The 21,626-nt window shown below is 42.5% G+C and overlaps 2 protein-coding genes across 3 annotated transcripts in view; one reads left to right on the top strand and one right to left on the bottom strand.

The window, feature by feature from the left end:
• Positions 1-8,842, bottom strand: part of LOC138736335 (AP2-associated protein kinase 1-like) — a 59,069-nt gene extending 50,227 nt beyond the window's left edge. Inside the window, exon 1 of one of the 2 annotated variants that reach the window (XM_069885676.1) lies at positions 8,650-8,841. In XM_069885676.1, the coding sequence (XP_069741777.1) occupies positions 8,650-8,809 (160 nt within the window). In that variant the 5' untranslated portion in view covers positions 8,810-8,841. Of the gene's footprint in view, positions 1-8,649 lie in introns of both variants that reach the window. The other variant, XM_069885677.1, reaches the window with a different exon arrangement.
• LOC138736336 (annexin A4-like) overlaps positions 8,637-21,626 on the top strand; it is a 72,871-nt gene continuing 59,881 nt past the window's right edge. The window contains exon 1 of the mRNA XM_069885680.1: positions 8,637-8,820. The gene's annotated coding sequence lies outside the window, so the exon portion shown is untranslated. The remainder of the gene's footprint in view (positions 8,821-21,626) is intronic.

Below are 21,626 nucleotides of genomic sequence, written 5' to 3' on the forward strand. Positions count from 1 at the left end.
AATGCATTGGACAAATTTCAATTACTTATTGCGTGATAAACTTTAAATGCTAGCTCACACGAAGTTAAATTAAAAAGATATAATACTGCTTAATTAAAGTATTACAGATTAAGAAAGAAAGATTATCTTACAGGGACAACCAGTGAACAAATATGACTCACTCAAATGAGTGATTAAATCTGATTAAATACTAAAAAAATGTGCCAGAAAAATAATTATTTTGTTCAGGACTAAACACTTTAGTCAATGGAAAAAAATTGAAAGCTTAATTCGATACCAATAGAATTAATAATCACATAAATATTTCAGCCACCCCCATCTTTAACAGTTCGGCATTTAACACAATCAGCAAACTCCAAGACCTGGGACTCAACAGCCCACAGGTTATTTTTATCCTGAACCATCCTGTTCAGGTAAGTGCTGGCTGTGCCGCAGTACTTGATTGCCATACTGCTCACATTGCTGCAAGTTCAATGAGCTGAAGAAGACTGATCATCAATCTGGCAAGAAGGAAGATTGCTCCAAATTTGTAAAGTCAAGAGATACCGCCATTGTTCCAAATAAGTTTTTCTGAATATCCACCTCTAGATGTAGTTTTGTCAGTTTGCCATCGGTTCATAATAGAGTAGCAGGAGTGTAAAACGAGCTTCCAGCTGAAGTGGTAAATTTTAACATTTAAGAAGAATTTGGACAGGTACATGGATGGGAGAGGTATGGAGGGCTATGGGTTGGGTGCAGATCAGTGGGACTAGGAAAAGAGATGGTTCGGCATGGACTGGAGGGGCCGGGGTGCCCTGTTTCTGTGCTGTAATTGTTCTATGCCTGAGATGCATGTACTTTTACCCAACTATGTAATTGGAACCTGAATTTCATCATCTCTAGACCATCATCAGTGAGGATTGGTAAGAACTTCTCCAGAATCTCCATTAGTACCAGAGCACCATAAGGCTGTGTTCTCAGCCCCCTACTCACTTTATTCCTGCAACTGTGTGGCTCAGTACAATAGCATCATCTGCAAATTTGTCGATGATCCCACGGTAGTGGGTCGTATTAAAAAAAGGTGACGAGTCAGCACACAGGAGGGAGATTGAAAACTTGGCTGAATGGTGCACCAACAACAACCTTCACTCTATGTTGCCAAAACCAAGGAGCTGATTGTTGACTTGAGGAAGGGAAAAACCAGAGGTAAACAATCCAGTGATCACTGGGGAATCAGAGGTGGAAAGGGTGAGCAAATTTAAGATCTGGTGAGTCACTATCTCAGAAGATCTTTCCTGGACCCAACACACTAATGGCATCATGAAGAAATAAGTTCAGTCTACCAGAAAAATATATAAATTGGATTAAAGCATTGTATAATGGACCATTGGAGAAAGTAGCAGTACATGGATATGTATCAAATCAATTTAAATTAAGTAGGTCAACTAGACAGGGATGTCCACTATCCCCCTCAATGTTCGCCTCAGCAATAGAACCTTTGGCAGAACTGATAAGAATAGAAAATAAAATAAAAGGGATAAAAATAAAGGAGAAGGAGTATAAAATTAGCTTATTTGCAGACAACATTATAATATACTTAACAGAACCAGAGATATCAATAAAAGAATTACATAAGAAATTGAAGGAATATGGAGAAATATCGGGGTACAAGATCAACGCAAATAAAAGTAAAGTGATGCCAATGAGTAACGTAGATTATACAGAATTTAAAAAAGAATCACCATTTAAATGGCAAACACAAGCAATCCGATACTTAGGGATCAGGTTAGATAATAATTTAAGCCACTTGTACACACTAAATTATCAGCCACTAATAAAGAAATTGCAGGAAGACTTAGAACATTGGAAAGAACTGCCACTAACGTTGATAGGGAGGGTGAACTGCATTAAAATGAACGAGTTCCCAAGGATACAATACTTATTTCAAACATTACCAATTCCCTTAACAGAATTTTTTTTTTAATGAACTAAAGAGAACAATAAGGAAATTCTTGTGGAAAGGGAAGAAACCAAGGATAGCATTAGATAAATTAACAAGGTGGTCTGCAGTTACCAAATTTTAAAAATTATTATAGAGCCACCCAATTAAGGTATTTATCATATTTTTACCAGACAAGGGGAAAACCAGACTGGACTAAGATAGAACTAGATAAAATAGGCGAGAAGGTACCGGAACATATACTTTATAAGTGGGATGATAAACTGGTGCAATATAAAAACTCACCAGTATTGCATCATTTTCTTAATACATGGAAGATCCACTTAGAAAGAAAAAAAAACGAATTACCAAATACCAAAATTATTATTGTCACAAAATGAGCTAATCCCTTTTACAATAGATAATATTTTCTTTAGAGAACGGGAGAGAAAAGGAATCTAAAGAATAGAAAATTGTTTTTTGGAAAATAATTTATTTACGTTTGAACAGTTGAAGTACAAATATGGAATAACTCATGGGACAATGTTTGCATATCATCAACTGAAAGGTTATTTAAAGGATAAATTGGGAAACAGCTTGAGATTACCTGAAGGAAGCAACTTTGAATACGTGATTACAGACACAATGATAATTAAAGGATTTATAACCAACATGTACATTAAGCTGCAAGATAAAGAAAATGATGAAATAAACTATAAACCTAAGCTGAAGTGGGAAAAGGATTTAAACATAAAGATAAAAAATGAAGTATGGGAAAAGTTATGTTCTGGAACTATGAAGAATACAATAAGCACAAGGTTACGTATGATACAGTACAATTGGTTACACAGGGTATATATTACTCAAAAATTTTAAAAATGGGACTCAACATTATCAGATAGATGTTTTCGCTGTGGGAAGGAAATGGGAACAACATTACATGCAACTTGGACATGTGCGAAGGTGAGTAAGTTTTGGGAAGGACTAAATCAGATACTAAATAAAATTATAAAAAATAGCATACCAAAAGAACCAGAGATATTTCTTTTAAATAACATAAGTAGTAAAGAATTAGGCCTTAAATTGGACAAAGTACAAAAAAATTCATTATGATAGCCTTAGCGATAGCAAAAATAATGTACAATGTGAACTTGGAAAATGGAAGAGAGCATGAGTTTACAGCAAAGGTACATGGAAATGAATAAATGTATTCCATTGGAAAAAAACAAATAATTTTTTAAATAAAAAGTCACATTATTTGAACAAATTTGGGAACCATACATGGAACATATCAGAGAGAGCTTGCCTAGGACCTCCATCCCCTAAAATGAAAATGATAAGAAGACAAAACGACTAGATTCAGAGGGTAATAAATAGATGATGCATTTTTCTTGTTTATTTTCCTTTGTGTGAAAATATTGTTTTATGGTTTTATTATATTGTATATGTTGAATATGAATGGGTTTGGGGGGGATGGGTAGAGGGGAGGGAGGGAAAAAAGGGAGAAAAGGTCACTGTGTAAATTTAATGAGAAACGTTTGTACATATTTTGGTTGATGTGATTCACAGTGTGAAAAATAAAAAATTATTTTAAAAAAAGCACGTCAGTGCCTCTATTTCCTCAAGAGTTTCCGGAAATTTGGGATGACATCAAGATCCCCGGATTATTAGAGTTTTACATCATTCAAAATAGAAATTCAATTGAACAGCCCCCATCCTGAAGGACCCCCACCACCCATGACATGTTCTCTTCATTCTGCTAATAACAGAAAACTTTTATTCTCTTCCTCCCTCACTACCCCTTCCCCTGTAGAACTGGAACAGAAAACGTTTATTCTCTTCCTCCCCCACCACCCCTTCCCCTGTCGAACTGGAACAGAAAACGTTCATTCTCTTCCTCCCCCACCACCCCTTCCCCTGTGTATCTTTCTTTCTTTGGCTTGGCTTCGCGGACGAAGATTTATGGAGGGGGTAAAAAGTCCACGTCAGCTGCAGGCTCGTTTGTGGCTGACCAGTCCGATGCGGGACAGGCAGACACGATTGCAGCGGTTGCAAGGGAAAATTGGTTGGTTGGGGTTGGGTGTTGGGTTTTTCCTCCTTTGCCTTTTGTCAGTGAGGTGGGCTCTGCGGTCTTCTTCAAAGGAGGCTGCTGCCCGCCAAACTGTGAGGCGCCAAGATGCACGGTTTGAGGCGTTATCAGCCCACTGGCGGTGGTCAATGTGGCAGGCACCAAGAGATTTCTTTAGGCAGTCCTTGTACCTTTTCTTTGGTGCACCTCTGTCACGGTGGCCAGTGGAGAGCTCGCCATATAATACGATCTTGGGAAGGCGATGGTCCTCCATTCTGGAGACGTGACCCATCCAGCGCAGCTGGATCTTCAGCAGCGTGGACTCGATGCTGTCGGCCTCTGCCATCTCGAGTACCTCGACGTTAGGGGTGTGAGCGCTCCAATGGATGTTGAGGATGGAGCGGAGACAACGCTGGTGGAAGCGTTCTAGGAGCCGTAGGTGGTGCCGGTAGAGGACCCATGATTCGGAGCCGAACAGGAGTGTGGGTATGACAACGGCTCTGTATACGCTTATCTTTGTGAGGTTTTTCAGTTGGTTGTTTTTCCAGACTCTTTTGTGTAGTCTTCCAAAGGCGCTATTTGCCTTGGCGAGTCTGTTGTCTATCTCATTGTCGATCCTTGCATCTGATGAAATGGTGCAGCCGAGATAGGTAAACTGGTTGACCGTTTTGAGTTTTGTGTGCCCGATGGAGATGTGGGGGGGCTGGTAGTCATGGTGGGGAGCTGGCTGATGGAGGACCTCAGTTTTCTTCAGGCTGACTTCCAGGCCAAACATTTTGGCAGTTTCCGCAAAGCAGGACGTCAAGCGCTGAAGAGCTGGCTCTGAATGGGCAACTAAAGCGGCATCATCTGCAAAGAGTAGTTCACGGACAAGTTTCTCTTGTGTCTTGGTGTGAGCTTGCAGGCGCCTCAGATTGAAGAGACTGCCATCCGTGCGGTACCGGATGTAAACAGCGTCTTCATTGTTGGGGTCTTTCATGGCTTGGTTCAGCATCATGCTGAAGAAGATTGAAAAGAGGGTTGGTGCGAGAACACAGCCTTGCTTCACGCCATTGTTAATGGAGAAGGGTTCAGAGAGCTCATTGCTGTATCTGACCCGACCTTGTTGGTCCCCCACCACCCCTTCCCCTGTGTAACTGGAACAGAAAACGTTCATTCTTTTCCTCCCCCACCACCCCTTCCCCTGTGTAACTGGAACAGAAAATGTTCATTCTCTTCCTCCCCCACCACCCCTTCCCCTGTGTAACTGGAAAGGAAAACATTTATTCTCTTCCTCCCCCACCACCCCTTCCCCTGTATAAATGGAACAGAAAACATTTATTCTCTTCCAACCCCACCACCCTTTCCCCTGTAGAACTGGAACAGAAAACGTTCATTCTCTTCCTCCCCCACCACCCCTTCCCCTGTATAACTGGAACAGAAAACGTTTATTCACTCCGTTTTACTATTCCTACAGAGAACATGGAATCCACTTGTCTTCTAATAAGACCCAAGACCTTGCCTAACTATCCAATATTGCTATAGTGTCTGCCTGACAGGAAGTGACAAAATTTCACAGCCACAGCTGCAACAAACTATTGTTTAAATCCAAAACAGTTGTTATCTCTGCCTGGCAAAGGGCCACAAGTGGAAGAACAATCGCTGAGTAATGAAGGATCCCTGAGCATTTGGCCTACGATTGGCAAGAGATAGATGGTTGTTTAGCTTAATATTCTCAAGCATGCAGAAAAACCATTGCCCAGGAGACAGGAATGGTCTTTAATGGCAGCAACAGAAGGAAACTACAACTTCAAGAAAAAATCTGATATTTGACCACAATCCATATTGGAGCAAAAGATTGAGCTGATCAAACATTAGCAGATGACAGTCACCATTAACTTCTGAAGCCATGGCTAACTGAATGGATGTGGTTTTATTTACTTGCTAAAGCCCACATTCTCATACTTGTGAAATTACACATCCAAAAGCAGGGCAATTGTCAATGACATCAAACAATAAGGGAATTACACTAATTTTAACCAAAACAAAAATGAATAAGTGATGAATCCTTAATGGAATGAGGAAAGTGCAAGCAGGCATTTACTGAAACATACAGAATTACAAAAATATGTCCAAAAACTCTCAAATAGAAATATTAAGCCATTTTAACTTGAACTTCATACTACTCCAGCTAAAAATGTGATTAGAAATTTAAGATTTTAAAAATTATTCTACAAATTCCAAATTAAGAACAATGTTGCACGGGTGTTAATGTAAAAAGCATTTTAACAAGTCTGGTCACTTCAGATTTTCATTTGATGAGTTGTTCCAGTTTTGTTGTTTATTTTTTATCATAATCGTGTGTATTATCGTAAATAACGATATAACAAGATATAGGAGCAGAAATAGGCTATTCAGCTCTTCAAGTCTGCCCCACCACTGAATCATGAGCTGACCACCCATTTTACCACAAAGCCCCACTCAGTATTCTTTTTTTTTGTTGTAATTTTTTTGCGCCAAAAGAAAATGCACCAAACTTTTACTTTAACCCTTTGAACTCTAGCCATTTTTAACCTTTCATTAACATATACTCCAGACATGGCCCATGGGTAAACTACAGTACAAACCAGATAGTGGTTGGGAATAGAACAAGTGCCTGAAAACAGGGGCACGGAGTCCAAAGAGTTAAGACAACCAGAATGCACTACCCTTTTCTCTTATGTACAAATTGTTTTGACTGAATTTATTGGTATCACTTTTCCTGACAAAACTGCCCAGATGCTTTGGCTTTTACCAATAAATACAAACACTTGGTGGTAGTAAAGAACAAATTACATATATATTTGAAAAGTACTACCATTAAGTACTAAGATCACTTTGGATATTTTCAGTATGGAAATGAAGAAAATATTTTAATATACAGCAATGAAACATGCTAAATACCTTGACCGAGCCTCAACTTATTGTTAACTCCCAAATGCCAGCTTCAAATTCTTAACAAGTTTATCCAGAATTTGCTGTATATCATGGTCCCAGATTTGAATGTCATATCTTCTGCCCCTCCAACAAATAAGAACATTTTCTCTGCTTCCATCCTCTCCAAAAAAAGTTACCATTTAACCATGTTTTTTAATTCAACAGAACATCTATGCAATCAGCCTCTTGCATTGGATGTAGACATCCTCAGCAAGTAATGGGCTTGAGATCTTGGCAGTGGGTCTGATGGAAGTGAAAAAAACAATCCTGGACAAACTCAACTGGTCAAACAGCATATTTCATATAGCAAATATAAAAATTTTGGACTGGAGCCCTTCATCAAGGTATGAAAAAATGGTGGGTGGGGGGGGGGGGAGGAGAACAGGCCCACAGACAAGATGTAATAGGTGGATAAGGCTTCATTTGGAAGGACTGTTTGGGCTCCTGGACGGTGGCGAGGGGAAGATCTGTCTGGTGGTGGAATTATAGAACAATCACAGCACAAAAACAGGCCACCTCAGCCCCTCTAGTCTGTTCCAAACCATTTTTTTTTTGCTAATCGCACTGACCTGCACTCAGCCCATAGCCCTCCATGTACCTCTCCCCTCCATGTACCTGCCCAACTTCTTTTTAAATGTTAAATATGAGCCCGCATTTACTTCAGCTGAAAACTCGTTCCACAGTCCCACCACTTCCTGTGTGAAGAAGTTCCCCCTAAACTTTTTCCCTTATCACCCTTGTCCATTGGTTTGCATCTCACCTCCCCTCAGTGGAAAAGGCCTATCTACACTTACTACGTCTATCCACCCCCCCTTCATAATTTGAATTTCCTCTACCAAATTTCCCCTCATTCTTCTACAATCCAGGGAATAAAGTCCTAACCTATTTCTTTTTCTTTGGCTTGGCTTCGCGGACGAAAATTAATGGAGGGGTAATGTCCACGTCTGCTGCAGGCTCGTAACTAAGTTCCCGAAATCCCAGCAACGTTCTAGTAACTCTTCTCTGCACTCTTTCTATTTTATTGATATCTTTCCTGCAGTCAGGCAACCAAAACTGCACATAATACTCCTAATTTGGCCTCACTGATATAACTCCTGTGCTCAATACTTTGATTTATGAAGGCCAATATGCCAAAAGCTCCCTTTACAACACTACCCACCCACGACGCCACCTTCAGTAAATTACAAATCCGTATTCCCAGATCCCTCAGTTTCACCACACTCCACAGTGCCCTTGTGGCGGCTCATCGGACGCTTAATCGGACCGGCTTGGAAGGTTCTGAGTGGTGACATGGCGTCGCAATGCGATGGCATAATTTGGAGCGCGCGGGGTTTTACAAAGCAGCATGTGATGGAGTAAAATGAACTCCGCTTCGACTCGCTTTCCTCATTCTTCATTTTGCACTGGGACACAGTTGCGGCACCCTATCATTTCTCATGCCTGTCCTTCCCAAATGCAATCTTGAAGGTGCTGGGAACTACAAAGGCTGGTTGGGTAGTGGAGCTCAAGACTCAAGCCCAAAGCCTGGGCCATGCATCCTCATCGTTTGACCAGCATTCGAGTCCATGCGCCCACCCTGGCGTCTGCAGACCCACGTGGGTCACACTTAGGCGATGACGTCACGCCCCCCGGGGTCTCGGGGCGGGTTCAAACGCATGCGCGCCCACCCCCACCCGCCCCGCCCCGGTGGACCTCCCGCACTCCCTACCTTCGGCGATCAACTCCTCCACCGTGACCTGGTAGCGGCCCACGGCGCACACCTTCCCCTGGAAGGACGACCACCCGCCGGCGGTTCCCGACTGGCCGCCGCCGCCTCCTCCTCCCGCCGCGGCGGCTCCTTCGCGCCGGCCGTCGAAAAACTTTTTCATCGCGTCGCGAGGTAAATCCCCCCCCAACCCTCTCACCGCCGGGACCCCCCCCTCTCACCGCCGGGATCCCCCCTCTCACCGCCGGGACCCCCCCCTCTCACCGCCGGGACCCCCCCTCTCACCGCCGGGACCCCCCCTCTCACCGCCGGGACCCCCCCCTCTCACCGCCGGGACCCCCCCCTCTCACCGCCGGGACCCCCCCCTCTCACCGCCGGGACCCCCCCCTCTCACCGCCGGGACCCCCCCCTCTCACCGCCGGGACCCCCCCCTCTCACCGCCGGGACCCCCCCTCTCACCGCCGGGACCCCCCCTCTCACCGCCGGGACCCCCCCCCCCCTCCTTCACCAACGCATCGCCGCGCTGTCAGGAGGGCAGAGGCGGCGGCCGGCAGCGCATCGCTGACAGACCGACTGAGGCGGCGAGGGGCGACCTGCAGCCGGAGCCGCCCCTCCCGGAAGCGGAAGTGTCCATTCAAAACACACGTGGACACCTTCGCTGCTCCCGGTCCCGCACGAGTTGGAAGGAGCTTCGACTGAACGACCTTGTTGTCAATAGGAGCAATTAAAAAGGGAGGGGGAGGGGAAAGGGCAGGTCATAGCTTTCTGTCTCCAGGTGACTAGGGTGACCTTTGCCGTGTCCCACGTGTATTTGTTAGTAGATCCATGACATTGAGGCCATCAGATTTTCTTTTCCCTGAAGGGAGAGGCAGAATTACCACTTTTTTTGCATATGTAAACAAAGAAAAGAACTGTAAACAGATAACAAATGTAAACAAACTGACTGCAATACAGAGAGAATTTTTTTTAAAAATCAATGAAATGCAACAATTAAAGTCCTTAAATAACTCCTAGATTGTTTGTGATTGAGAGTCTGATGGTGAAAGGGTAGCAGCTGTTGCTGAGCCTGGTGGTCCGAGTCTTTGCGGCACGTGTACCTCTTACCTGATGGCGGCAGCAAGAACAGAACGTGTGCCGGGTGGAGTGGATGCTTGCTGCTGCCTTCCCGCCAGCTGCGATCCCTGTGGACGTTCTCGATGGTGGGGAGGGTTTTGCCCATGATATCCTGGGCTTTGGTCCGGGGCATTGATATCCCCATACAAGACTGTGATGCAGCTCGTCAGCACACCTTAGACACACATCTGATGTCATGCCAAACCTCCACAAACCTCTGAGAAAGTGGAGGCGCTTACCTGCTTTCTTCGCAGTGCCATTTGTGCATTGCATCCAGGGAAGATCATCCGTGATAATGACTCCCAAGAATTTAAATGTGCTCACCCACTCCATTTCTGATCCCCCAGAGATCACTGGATTGTATACCTCTGGCTTTCCTTTCCTGAAGTCAACAAAAGCTTCTTGGTTTTGGTGACATTGAGTGCAAGGTGGTTGTTGTTGGTCCCTAATGATTAATCCCTATTGGTGGAGTTAAAACGCAAAAGTCTGCAGACACCATGCTTTTTAAATTTTTTTATTTTTCACACCATAAACCACATTGACCAAGATACATACATTTTCCTTTTCAAATGAAGTAAAAACACAGTGCTAGAGAAACCAGGTCAAACAGTGTCCTCTATTTAGCAAATATAAAGATACATAACCAATGTTTCGGGCTTGAGCCCTTCATCAAGGTATGTGCTGTCAGCAAGATCATTTCACCACCAGTGCTGCCTTTTCCTCTGCTCACTTAGCAACATTCCACCACCATCCCTCCCCTCATCCCTTTAACCTCACCTTCAGCATTCCAGAGATAGTGACAAAATTCCAACACTTTAGTGACTTTGAACAATATTTCCCTGAGCTTATGTAAAAATAAATAGTTACTGAAAGTAAAACAGAAAAAAAGTCAATAATTGTAATAAATTAGAAACCATCCCACCTTTAATTCCAATTTGTACAAACTAATGGCAACAGAATTTTAAAATCTTTGAATATCTAATTCCATGAAATTTCCTTCTTGAGAATATAAAAGTGCTATCAACCACTCCATTTCTGATCCCCCAGTGATCACTGGATTGTATACCTCTGGCTTTCCTTTCCTGAAGTCTCATATTTTTTTTCTGATTTCATTTTTAAAATATCTTTTTAAAAGTTAAATTTTGCAGTGCTCAATATTTAACATTGGCAGGTTTCTTTCCACAAATTTTAGATCTATGTTTAAAGTACAAGAGTCGATGACCACATTTTTACTGTAAAAATAAAATGTAAAGAGTGAAGAGAATGCTCTCCATTTTCATTTAAATACAGAACACATGAAAATATAGAACATTGTATGTTTGTAATTTTCATTACAAGTCCTCCTTGATTTCTTTCTTTGGCTTGGCTTCGCGGACGAAGATTTATGGAGGGGGTAAAAGTCCACGTCAGCTGCAGGCTCGTTTGTGGCTGACAAGTCCGATGCGGGACAGGCAGACACGGTTGCAGCGGCTGCAGGGGAAAATTGGTTGGTTGGGGTTGGGTGTTGGGTTTTTCCTCCTTTGCCTTTTGTCAGTGAGGTGGGCTCTGCGGTCTTCTTCAAAGGAGGTTGCTGCCCGCCAAACTGTGAGGCGCCAAGATGCACGGTTTGAGGCGTGGTCAATGTGGCAGGCACCAAGAGATTTCTTTAGGCAGTCCTTGTACCTTTTCTTTGGTGCACCTCTGTCACGGTGGCCAGTGGAGAGCTCGCCATATAACACGATCTTGGGAAGGCGATGGTCCTCCATTCTGGAGACGTGACCCATCCAGCTCAGCTGGATCTTCAGCAGCGTGGACTCGATGCTGTCGACCTCTGCCATCTCGAGTACTTCGACGTTAGGGATGAAAGCGCTCCAATGGATGTTGAGGATGGAGCGGAGACAACGCTGGTGGAAGCGTTCTAGGAGCCATAGGTGATGCCGGTAGAGGACCCATGATTCGGAGCCGAACAGGAGTGTGGGTATGACAACGGCTCTGTATACGCTTATCTTTGTGAGGTTTTTCAGTTGGTTGTTTTTCCAGACTCTTTTGTGTAGTCTTCCAAAGGCACTATTTGCCTTGGCGAGTCTGTTGTCTATCTCATTGTCAATCCTTGCATCTGATGAAATGGTGCAGCCGAGATAGGTAAACTGGTTGACCGTTTTGAGTTTTGTGTGCCCGATGGAGATGTGGGGGGGCTGGTAGTCATGGTGGGGAGCTGGCTGATGGAGGACCTCAGTTTTCTTCAGGCTGACTTCCAGGCCAAACATTTTGGCAGTTTCCGCAAAGCAGGACGTCAAGCGCTGAAGAGCTGGCTCTGAATGGGCAACTAAAGCGGCATCGTCTGCAAAGAGTAGTTCACGGACAAGTTTCTCTTGTGTCTTGGTATGAGCTTGCAGGCGCCTCAGATTGAAGAGACTGCCATCCGTGCGGTACCGGATGTAAACAGCATCTTCATTGTTGGGGTCTTTCATGGCTTGGTTCAGCATCATGCTGAAGAAGATTGAAAAGAGGGTTGGTGCGAGAACACAGCCTTGCTTCACGCCATTGTTAATGGAGAAGGGTTCAGAGAGCTCATTGCTGTATCTGACCCGACCTTGTTGGTTTTCGTGCAGTTGGATAATCATGTTGAGGAACTTTGGGGGACATCCAATGCGCTCTAGTATTTGCCAAAGCCCTTTCCTGCTCACGGTGTCGAAGGCTTTGGTGAGGTCAACAAAGGTGATGTAGAGTCCTTTGTTTTGTTCTCTGCACTTTTCTTGGAGCTGTCTGAGGGCAAAGACCATGTCAGTAGTTCCTCTGTTTGTGCGAAAGCCGCACTGTGATTCTGGGAGAATATTCTCGGCGACACTAGGTATTATTTTATTTAGTAGAATCCTAGCGAAGATTTTGCCTGCAATGGAGAGCAACGTGATTCCCCTGTAGTTTGAGCAGTCTGATTTCTCGCCTTTGTTTTTGTACAGGGTGTTGATATATATACATTAAAAACCCTGGTATCCAGCACCTCTGGGGATTGGAAGATGTCAGATAAGCGAATATGCCAGTTGCGTGAGATTGCTTGATTGTTCAACTAACGGCAAGGAGTGGCAATTTTAAACTTCTGAATATTTTAACCATTTATTTTCTGTGATTTTTTTTTTTGCTAGTTGTTTGATGCCACTGGTGGCTGCAACTCTGGATAATGGGTTTTGCTGTATTAACACAAACAATCCTCCTGACACAAGATATAGGAGCAGAAATAGGCTATTCATCTCATCTTGAGCTGATCTATTTTCCCCACTCAGCTCCTGCCCTGTAACCTTTGATGCTCTGACAACTCAAGGTCCTATCAATCTCTGCCTTAAATACACCCAATGACTTGGCCTCCACAACAACTTGTGGCAACAAATCCCACAGATTTCCCACCCTCTGGCTGAAGAGATACCTCTGCACCTGTTCCAAGTGGACACTCTTCAATCCTGAAGTTGTGCCTTCTTGTCCTAAACTCTACTACTGTGGAAAACCTTTCTACATCTACTTTGTTCATGGCTTTCAACATTCAAAATGTTTCACTGAGATCCCCCCTCATTCTTTTAAATTCCAATGAGTACAGACCAAGAGCCATCAAATATTCCTCCTATGATAACCCTTTCATTCCTGGAATCATCCCTGTGAACCTCCTCTGAACTCTCTCCAACATCAACACATCCTTTCTTAAATGAGAAGCCCAAAACTGCTCACAATACTCCAAGTAAGGCGTCACCAGTGCCTTAGAAAGGCTCAATATTACATCCTTGCTCTGGTATTTATTCCTGTTGAAATGAATGACAACATTGCATTTGCTTTTTTCCACCATTGACTCACCCAGCAAGTTTATCTCAAGGTATTCTGCATGAGGACTCCCAGGTCCTTTCTCATCTGGAAATTTTCAATTTTATCCCCATTTATAAAATAGCCTGTTTATTTCTTCTCCCAAAGTGCATGACCTACACTTTTTGACATATGCCACTTCTCTGCCCATTCCCCTAATTGGTCTAAGTCCTTCTGTAGCCTCAATACCACCTGCTCCTCCACCCACCTTTGTACCATCTGAAAATTTAGCCACAGAGCCATTCATTCCATCATATAAATCACTGATATACAACATAAAAAGAAGCACCAACCCCTTTGGAACACCATTAGCAACTGGCAACCAACCAGAATATGATCCCTGTGTTCTGACTTTCTACCAATCAGCCAATGCTCTACCCACACATAATAGAATTGAACAGCATGCAGTGCACATCTGATGCTACCTTCATGATTTTCAGGGTACCATGAGTCCATGGGTAACTCATTAAGAGCAGAGTTTTTTCCAGAATTAATGAGGTGTATCTGCCCCATGAGCCCCAACTCATTCCTCCACTAAAACAGTTCTCAAACACCATCCCCACTCCCATGTTCTTGGGATTGCTCAATTTTGCACCCAGACCCTAAATTTCCAGTCCAATCAAACCCATTGACTAATCCCACTATCAATCTTCCCCATTAATTCTAATCAGCCCCAATGATCCTCAACCTGCCCCAATCATTCACCAACTCTATCCCCCACTATTGCAAGTTTATTATTAACCTCATTAACCCTTTGTAGCTGACCCTTCTCTCGATCTCTCTACCCATGAACCCCACTCACCAGATGCCTAAAATTATCTGATTTATTTTCTCTTCTTGATAAATGGCAAAGCACTTGAAAAAAAATTGGTGTACGAGGGTTGTTCAGTACAGTACGGCACCTTGATTTCAACCAAAATGTTCATTGGCCCGTGTTTGCTAATTTCTTGACTTGTGTTCCACATAGAATCTTGAATTTCTTTACCAACATCATCTAACTTAGTAAATCCAGTTAAATGAAAAAAAAAAGATTTTTAACCAGGGTTTTTTTTTATTTTGGAGATAAAAAGTACAAAGAGATTAATGTATTACTTTGCTAAATTGGGATCCTGTCCATGAATCATTTCTTTTGCAACAAATGAAACAAAGTCACCTTTCTCATGAAATGTTCTCCTTTAACTATTTCTGTGAGTCTGAAAATAAAATCTTAGAAGGATTTCTCTAATCTCAGATCTTGTAGGGTTTTTTTTTGATTTTGCACAAGTTGTGACCTTTTCATTAAGCAAAAATACTTCTGAAATGAAAATAAACTCTCTCACTATGCATAATTTGGTAGTTTAAGAAATTAACCATTTTTCTAAATTAAAGCAATTGTCTGTTGAAGATTGCCTTCAAAGGTCTGACAATAGAACAGTGATTATTTGGCAGAGGTCGACAGCATCGAGTCCACGCTGCTGAAGATCCAGCTGCGCTGGATGGGTCACGTCTCCAGAATGGAGGACCATCGCCTTCCCAAGATCGTATTATATGGCGAGCTCTCCACTGGCCACCGTGACAGAGGTGCACCAAAGAAAAGGTACAAGGACTGCCTAAAGAAATCTCTTGGTGCCTGCCACATTGACCACCGCCAGTGGGCTGATAACGCCTCAAACCGTGCATCTTGGCGCCTCGCAGTTTTGCGGGCAGCAGCCTCCTTTGAAGAAGACCGCAGAGCCCACCTCACTGACAAAAGGCAAAGGAGGAAAAACCCAACACCCAACCCCAACCAACCAATTTTCCCTTGCAACCGCTGCAATCGTGTCTGCCTGTCCCGCATCGGACTGGTCAGCCACAAACGAGCCTGCAGCTGACGTGGACTTTTTACCCCCTCCATAAATCTTCGTCCGCGAAGCCAAGCCAAAGAAGAAGATTTTAGTACACTAATAACCCATAGGTCTGAACAAATGATCTGGAGATAAGAGTTTGAATCTTACAACTGGAAGTGGGTAAATCTGCAATTAAGCTATTATTGACTATTTTAAAACATTGGTTGTTCACTAATACCCCAAAGGAAAGCAAATCTGCCATTCTTACCCCTTCTTGCCTGACTGGAGACTTTCCTCCCTCAGAAATAAACTCTAAAGCCTTTTATTTCATCAATAGTAGAAATGAGTCATAAATCAAATCAAATAAATTGCCGATGATTACTATTTAAATGTTATTATTTCCAGAATTTACGTAGTTGCCTGAACTTATCCAGATTAATCTAAATCATCCTGTGCAACTAATTTGTTGATATTGTTATTTTATATTATTATTCACCTCCATTTTATTTAAATATATTATAAAGTACAATGATCTCAGAAGACATAAACAGAGATTTAATTCAATCTTTGAATTTTGTTTTCTCATACCCAAGTGTTTTAATAAAAGAAAAAATATTTTAATTAAAGTATTTTACACCCAAAGCTTTATAGATCAAAATAAATTACTGTTTTTGACATTTTTTCTTTGAGCTTATATGTACGAGTGTTTTGAAACTTGCATGTTTTAACTACAAACTGAAAGAATGTGTCACCTTGGCTTTATCTTCGGTCACTGTAAACACAGATCTCAGGCTACATTCAGATAATGGGATATCATGACAACTGGAATCCCCCAGTATCTAGGTTAGATCCTAATATATTCATTGGAGAGACTTCATCCCTAACATCGAAGTACTCGAGATGGCAGAGGCCGAAAGCATCGAATCCACGCTGCTGAAGATCCAACTGCGCTCCAGTCACGTCTCCAGAATGGAGGACCATTGCCTTCCCAAGATCGTGTTATATGGCGAGCTCTCCACTGGCCATCGTGTCAGAGGTGCACCAAAGAAGAGGTACAAGGACTGCCTAAAGAAATCTCTTGGTGCCTGCCACATTGACCACCACCAGTGGGCTGATATCGCCTCAAACCGTGCATCTTGGCGCCTCACAGTTCGGCGGGCAGCAACCTCCTTTGAAGAAGACCGCAGAGCCCACCTCACTGACAAAAGACAAAGGAGGAAAAACCCAACACCCAACCCCAACCAACCAATTTTCCCCTGCAACCGCTGCAACCATGTCTGCCTGTCCCGCATCGGACTTGTCAGCCACAAACGAGCCTGCAGCTGACGTGGACATTTACCCCTCCATAAATCTTCGTCCACGAAGCCAAGCCAAAGAAGAAAGAAGAAGTATAAAAGTGATGATACATGACTGAATTTTGGTGTTGGATTCTTAGTAGCATCTCATCACCTCTTTTTACACACACTATGTGAAAAAAGTAATTTTTCCATGAAACTTGTTTTTAAAAATACAATTACATTTTAGCAGGAGTCTTTCTGATTGTCAGCCATAACCAACAAAATATAATCGAATTCTCTGGAGAAATGGTATAAGATTAATTGTTTGAATATAGCATCTTTCATAACCAAAGTTCATCTAACATTCTTTACAGCCAATTGAGTACTAACAGGTAAAAATGCAGGTTCCATTTAAGCACAGCAATTTTCACAAATCGCAAGGGAATAGATTCACTAAAAATTATTTATCCGTCTTTTAACCTCTTGCCTATGGGCATGTGCTCATCCCCCTGCCCCTCCCCCCACCATCTTATTCAGGCACTTACCTGCATTTTATTCAAACCTTGATGAAGGGCTCAGGCACAAAATGTTGGCTATGTATCTTTATCTTTGCTATAAAAAATTGTGCTGTTTGACCTGCTGAGTTTCTCCAGTATTGAGCCTGCAGACTTTTGTGTTTTACTCATAATAGATTCAACAATCTCCTGGCTTGGTAACCAGGGATGAGCCATCTCAGATGATGGTTTATTGAAGTTATGGTAATAGATTGGGAGAAAATTCAGAAATAAATGGCAGGGCAACACAATATACAATAAAAAAAAATCTTGATTATGATATATTTTGTTTTACCCCTGCTATGATTTCACTAGTCTTAAATTAAATTTCTTAAATTCTTAAATTTAGACATTCAGCATGGTAACAGGCCATTTTGGCCTAAATGTCCGTGCCGCCTAACTTATAGCCAATTAACCTACACCCCTGGTAAATTTCAAACAGTGGAAGGAAACCGGAGTGCCCAGGGAAAACCCACACAGATACGGGGAGAATGTGCTGTGACAGATTATGTTATACAGATATGTTTTATAGGAGATAAATTGTGGCAGGTTTTTTTTAGTGTAGGTCACAGGCAAACACTTCAAAACAGATCTCATTTACAATGCCAGAACTCTGCTCAAGCTGGACAGTCCAGACTCCGTGTGCCTTTGCAAAAACTTTGAAGGATGTCTATAAGGACTTCACAAGTAGGTGTTAATTGGACACGCTGTGGAGTAATGGACTATTGCTTTGGAAAGCAACAGATGAAGGAACTTGGAAGATTAGGTCCAGAGCTGCTGTCTGAGTACAGTTGGCTATTCTAAGAGGGTCATGTGAGAGAGAGAGAATTCAGTTCTACAGTTCAGCAGCAGCAGCTGGGACTGGAACAGGACAAGCTGACTAGCTTGTGGAAAAAAACCATTTTTGAAGCGGGTTGTGAGTTCTTAGTTCAGCCTGGTTAAAGCCCTTGTGATCCATACAAGAGGAGATGGCTGGTATAATGTTTCACTTGAAATATGGGAAACAAAAAGGAACTCTGTGGTGACCTGAAAGAAAGAGGTTATCATCCAGAAACCCCTGATGGGGCAAGTTTCTTTGGCAAAACACTGAAGTTGCTGATCTAAAGGAGTCAGTTATGGGTGACCAACAAGCAACAAATCTCTCTCTGAAAACCAACAAGAACCTTTCTGAGCGGTAACCATTTACTTTTCAAGCACCAAAGCCTGGTGAAATTCATAAATGTTAAATTCTGTGAACAGTATAAGATTTGTCTGCAACCAGTGAACTTGGAGGAGTGAGAAGTGAGATTGGACTGTGAATCAAATAACTTTTCTGAACTTACACACATATTACATACAGGTGCGCTTAGAATTAGAAGGGGGGTAAAGTTAGGTTAAGTTAATAGTAATAAGTTAAAGTTTGATCCTATAATTAAAAGCAACTTTTGTTTAAGTAACCATTTGTTATGGTGAATTTCTTTTGCTGCTGAGTTTTGAGGTCCTCTGGGCTCATAATAGTACAAAACCTGTACGGACAGCGCAGGATTTGAACCTAAATCCTGATCGCTGGCACGGTAAAGGTGTTGCACTAACCGTGCTGCCCAATCATTAGTTTTCCCCATTTAGTTATCTCTGATTGGGTAAAACTATGACTTTATAGTATCACTGACAACTAATGTGAGAATTTCAAATTTCATTATCAAATTTCAATGATCTCCAGTACCTTTTTAAAAAAAATATATATAGTTACTACTGCCTCAACTACAAAATGGTCCTCAGGCTTTAGGACAAATGCAAATAACTGACCAAGGTTAATATGTCCTTGCAACCATATCTAATATTTACACTGCTCTTTTATCATTTTTTAACAAGTCTACATTGCAAAATGCCAGTGTTGATTTAAAAAGAGGGTGAAATTGCTTAGTTTTTCCATATCCATCTCAAAGCTCAATTGACTAACCTTTTGTGATACAAAAAAAGGATTATTTTTATATCAAATTATTTTCTTTATCTCAAAGATGTACATAAAACCAACATAAAGTAACTGTTCTGAAACCAACTCTAACAAAGTTCAGTGATGATCAATGATTTACTATTTTTACATGAAAGTTTTGTAAACTAAATAAGCAGCTTATTTTCTGTTCCTGCTCACGGTCTTTTTATGAACAGTGAACGTATTTTTAAAAATGCACCTCCTTAAGGCTCTATCAACTGAAGTAAATTATTTTAAACAGTCATTTTCTCACAGAAACAACAATAAACTTAGTGACATTTCATATTTAGCATTTCCATATTAACTGTGGAAAGTCATGGCAATAATAATATAACTGAAAAGCAAATTAACAAACAATTAAGGGAATGGTCAAGTTTCTGTATTACAAGAGATTGCATAATAGAAATTAAGTTTCAATTTCCTGTATAAAGTCGTCATGTTTTTCAGAAATTCCCTAATGCAAGCTGCTATGTAATTAAATTCGCTGTTGTTCAATGTGTGTGTGTGTGTGTGTGTGTGTGTGTGTGTGTGTGTATACTGCAGCAGTAATTCTCCGTGTGATTAATTTCAAAGCTCAACAAATTTGATTTACAGTTATCTTTAGCATTTAGCTTTAAAGGCATAGGGATATTTTTGAAACCAATTTACTGTATCTCAGAGTAAAGCACAAATGCCTGTAAATGCCATGAATGAAGTAAAATTTTAATGCTGGAGAAACTGAGCAGGTCAAACAGTGTACTTCATTTAGCAAAGATAAAGATTCATAACCAACGTTTCTGGCCTGAGCCCTTCATCAAGGTTTTGAGCAAAATGTAGCCAGGTGCCTATATAAAACGGTGAGGGAGAGAAGCACAGACCTATAGGCAAGAGGTAACAGATGGATGAATTGCTGTGCCTCAGATTATTCAATTAGTGTAGCAGTATTAATTTGTGCTTTACTGGGGTCAGACACCATAAATTAGTTTCAAGCCTTGCTGAAGGATGGCTGTCAGATGTATGTAAATCCATTTGGGTGGGGGTGGTGGGTGTGCTCTTCTTCTTTCTTCTTTGGCTTGGCTTCATGGACGAAGATTTATGGAGGGGGTAAAAAGTCCACGTCAGCTGCAGGCTCGTTTGTGGCTGACAAGTCCGATGCGGGACAGACAGACATGGTTGCAGCGGCTGCAGGGGAAAATTGGTTGGTTGGGGTTGGGTGTTGGGTTTTTCCTCCTTTGCCTTTTGTCAGTGAGGTGGGCTCTGCGGTCTTCTTCAAAGGAGGTTGCTGCCCGCCAAACTGAGGCGCCAAGATGCACGGTTTGAGGCGATATCAGCCCACTGGCGGTGGTCAATGTGGCAGGCACCAAGAGATTTCTTTAGGCAGTCCTTGTACCTTTTCTTTGGTGCACCTCTGTCACGGTGGCCAGTGGAGAGCTCGCCATATAACATGATCTTGGGAAGGCGATGGTCCTCCATTCTGGAGACATGACCCACCCAGCGCAGTTGGATCTTCAGCAGCGTGGACTCGATGCTGTCGACCTCTGCCATCTTGAGTACTTCGACATTAGGGATGAAAGCGCTCCAATGGATGTTGAGGATGGAGCGGAGACAACGCTGGTGGAAGCGTTCTAGTAGCCGTAGGTGATACCGGTAGAGGACCCATGATTCGGAGCCGAACAGGAGTGTGGGTATGACAACGGCTCTGTATATGCTTATCTTTGTGAGGTTTTTCAGTTGGTTGTTTTTCCAGACACTTTTGTGTAGTCTTCCAAAGGCGCTATTTGCCTTGGCGAGTCTGTTGTCTATCTCATTGTCGATCCTTGCATCTGATGAAATGGTGCAGCCGAGATAGGTAAACTGGTTGACCGTTTTGAGTTTTGTGTGCCCGATGGAGATGTGGGGGGGCTGGTAGTCATGGTGGGGAGCTGGCTGATGGAGGACCTCAGTTTTCTTCAGGCTGACTTCCAGGCCAAACATTTTGGCAGTTTCCGCAAAGCAGGATGTCAAGCGCTGAAGAGCTGGCTCTGAATGGGCAACTAAAGCGGCATCGTCTGCAAAAAGTAGTTCACGGACAAGTTTCTCTTGTGTCTTGGTGTGAGCTTGCAGGCGCCTCAGATTGAAGAGACTGAATAGCCAGCAGGCTACAAGGAACCTGGTTTGAAGATGCAGCACAAGCCAGTTACTAATTGCATACTGTGGAAAGAGATGAATAATTCATTAAGAGTTGAAAGCTAGCCATTGGATGTATCCACGGGCACTCACATAAAAGTCTGGGTGGGAAAAGAGTTCCAAGTGTTCAGGATAATATTTTCCACATAAGCCATGGAAAAATATTCCATCTATTCCTACTCCCATAAAAGACCTTAATGCATACATGCAAACTTTTCACCAGCACTGCAGGTTGCAATGAGTTGACTGCCCATGGCATTAGACCCTCCTTCAGGTTTCAAATACCAAC

This window comes from Narcine bancroftii, chromosome 6, assembly GCF_036971445.1.
Source record: "Narcine bancroftii isolate sNarBan1 chromosome 6, sNarBan1.hap1, whole genome shotgun sequence".
NCBI lineage: Eukaryota > Metazoa > Chordata > Chondrichthyes > Torpediniformes > Narcinidae > Narcine > Narcine bancroftii.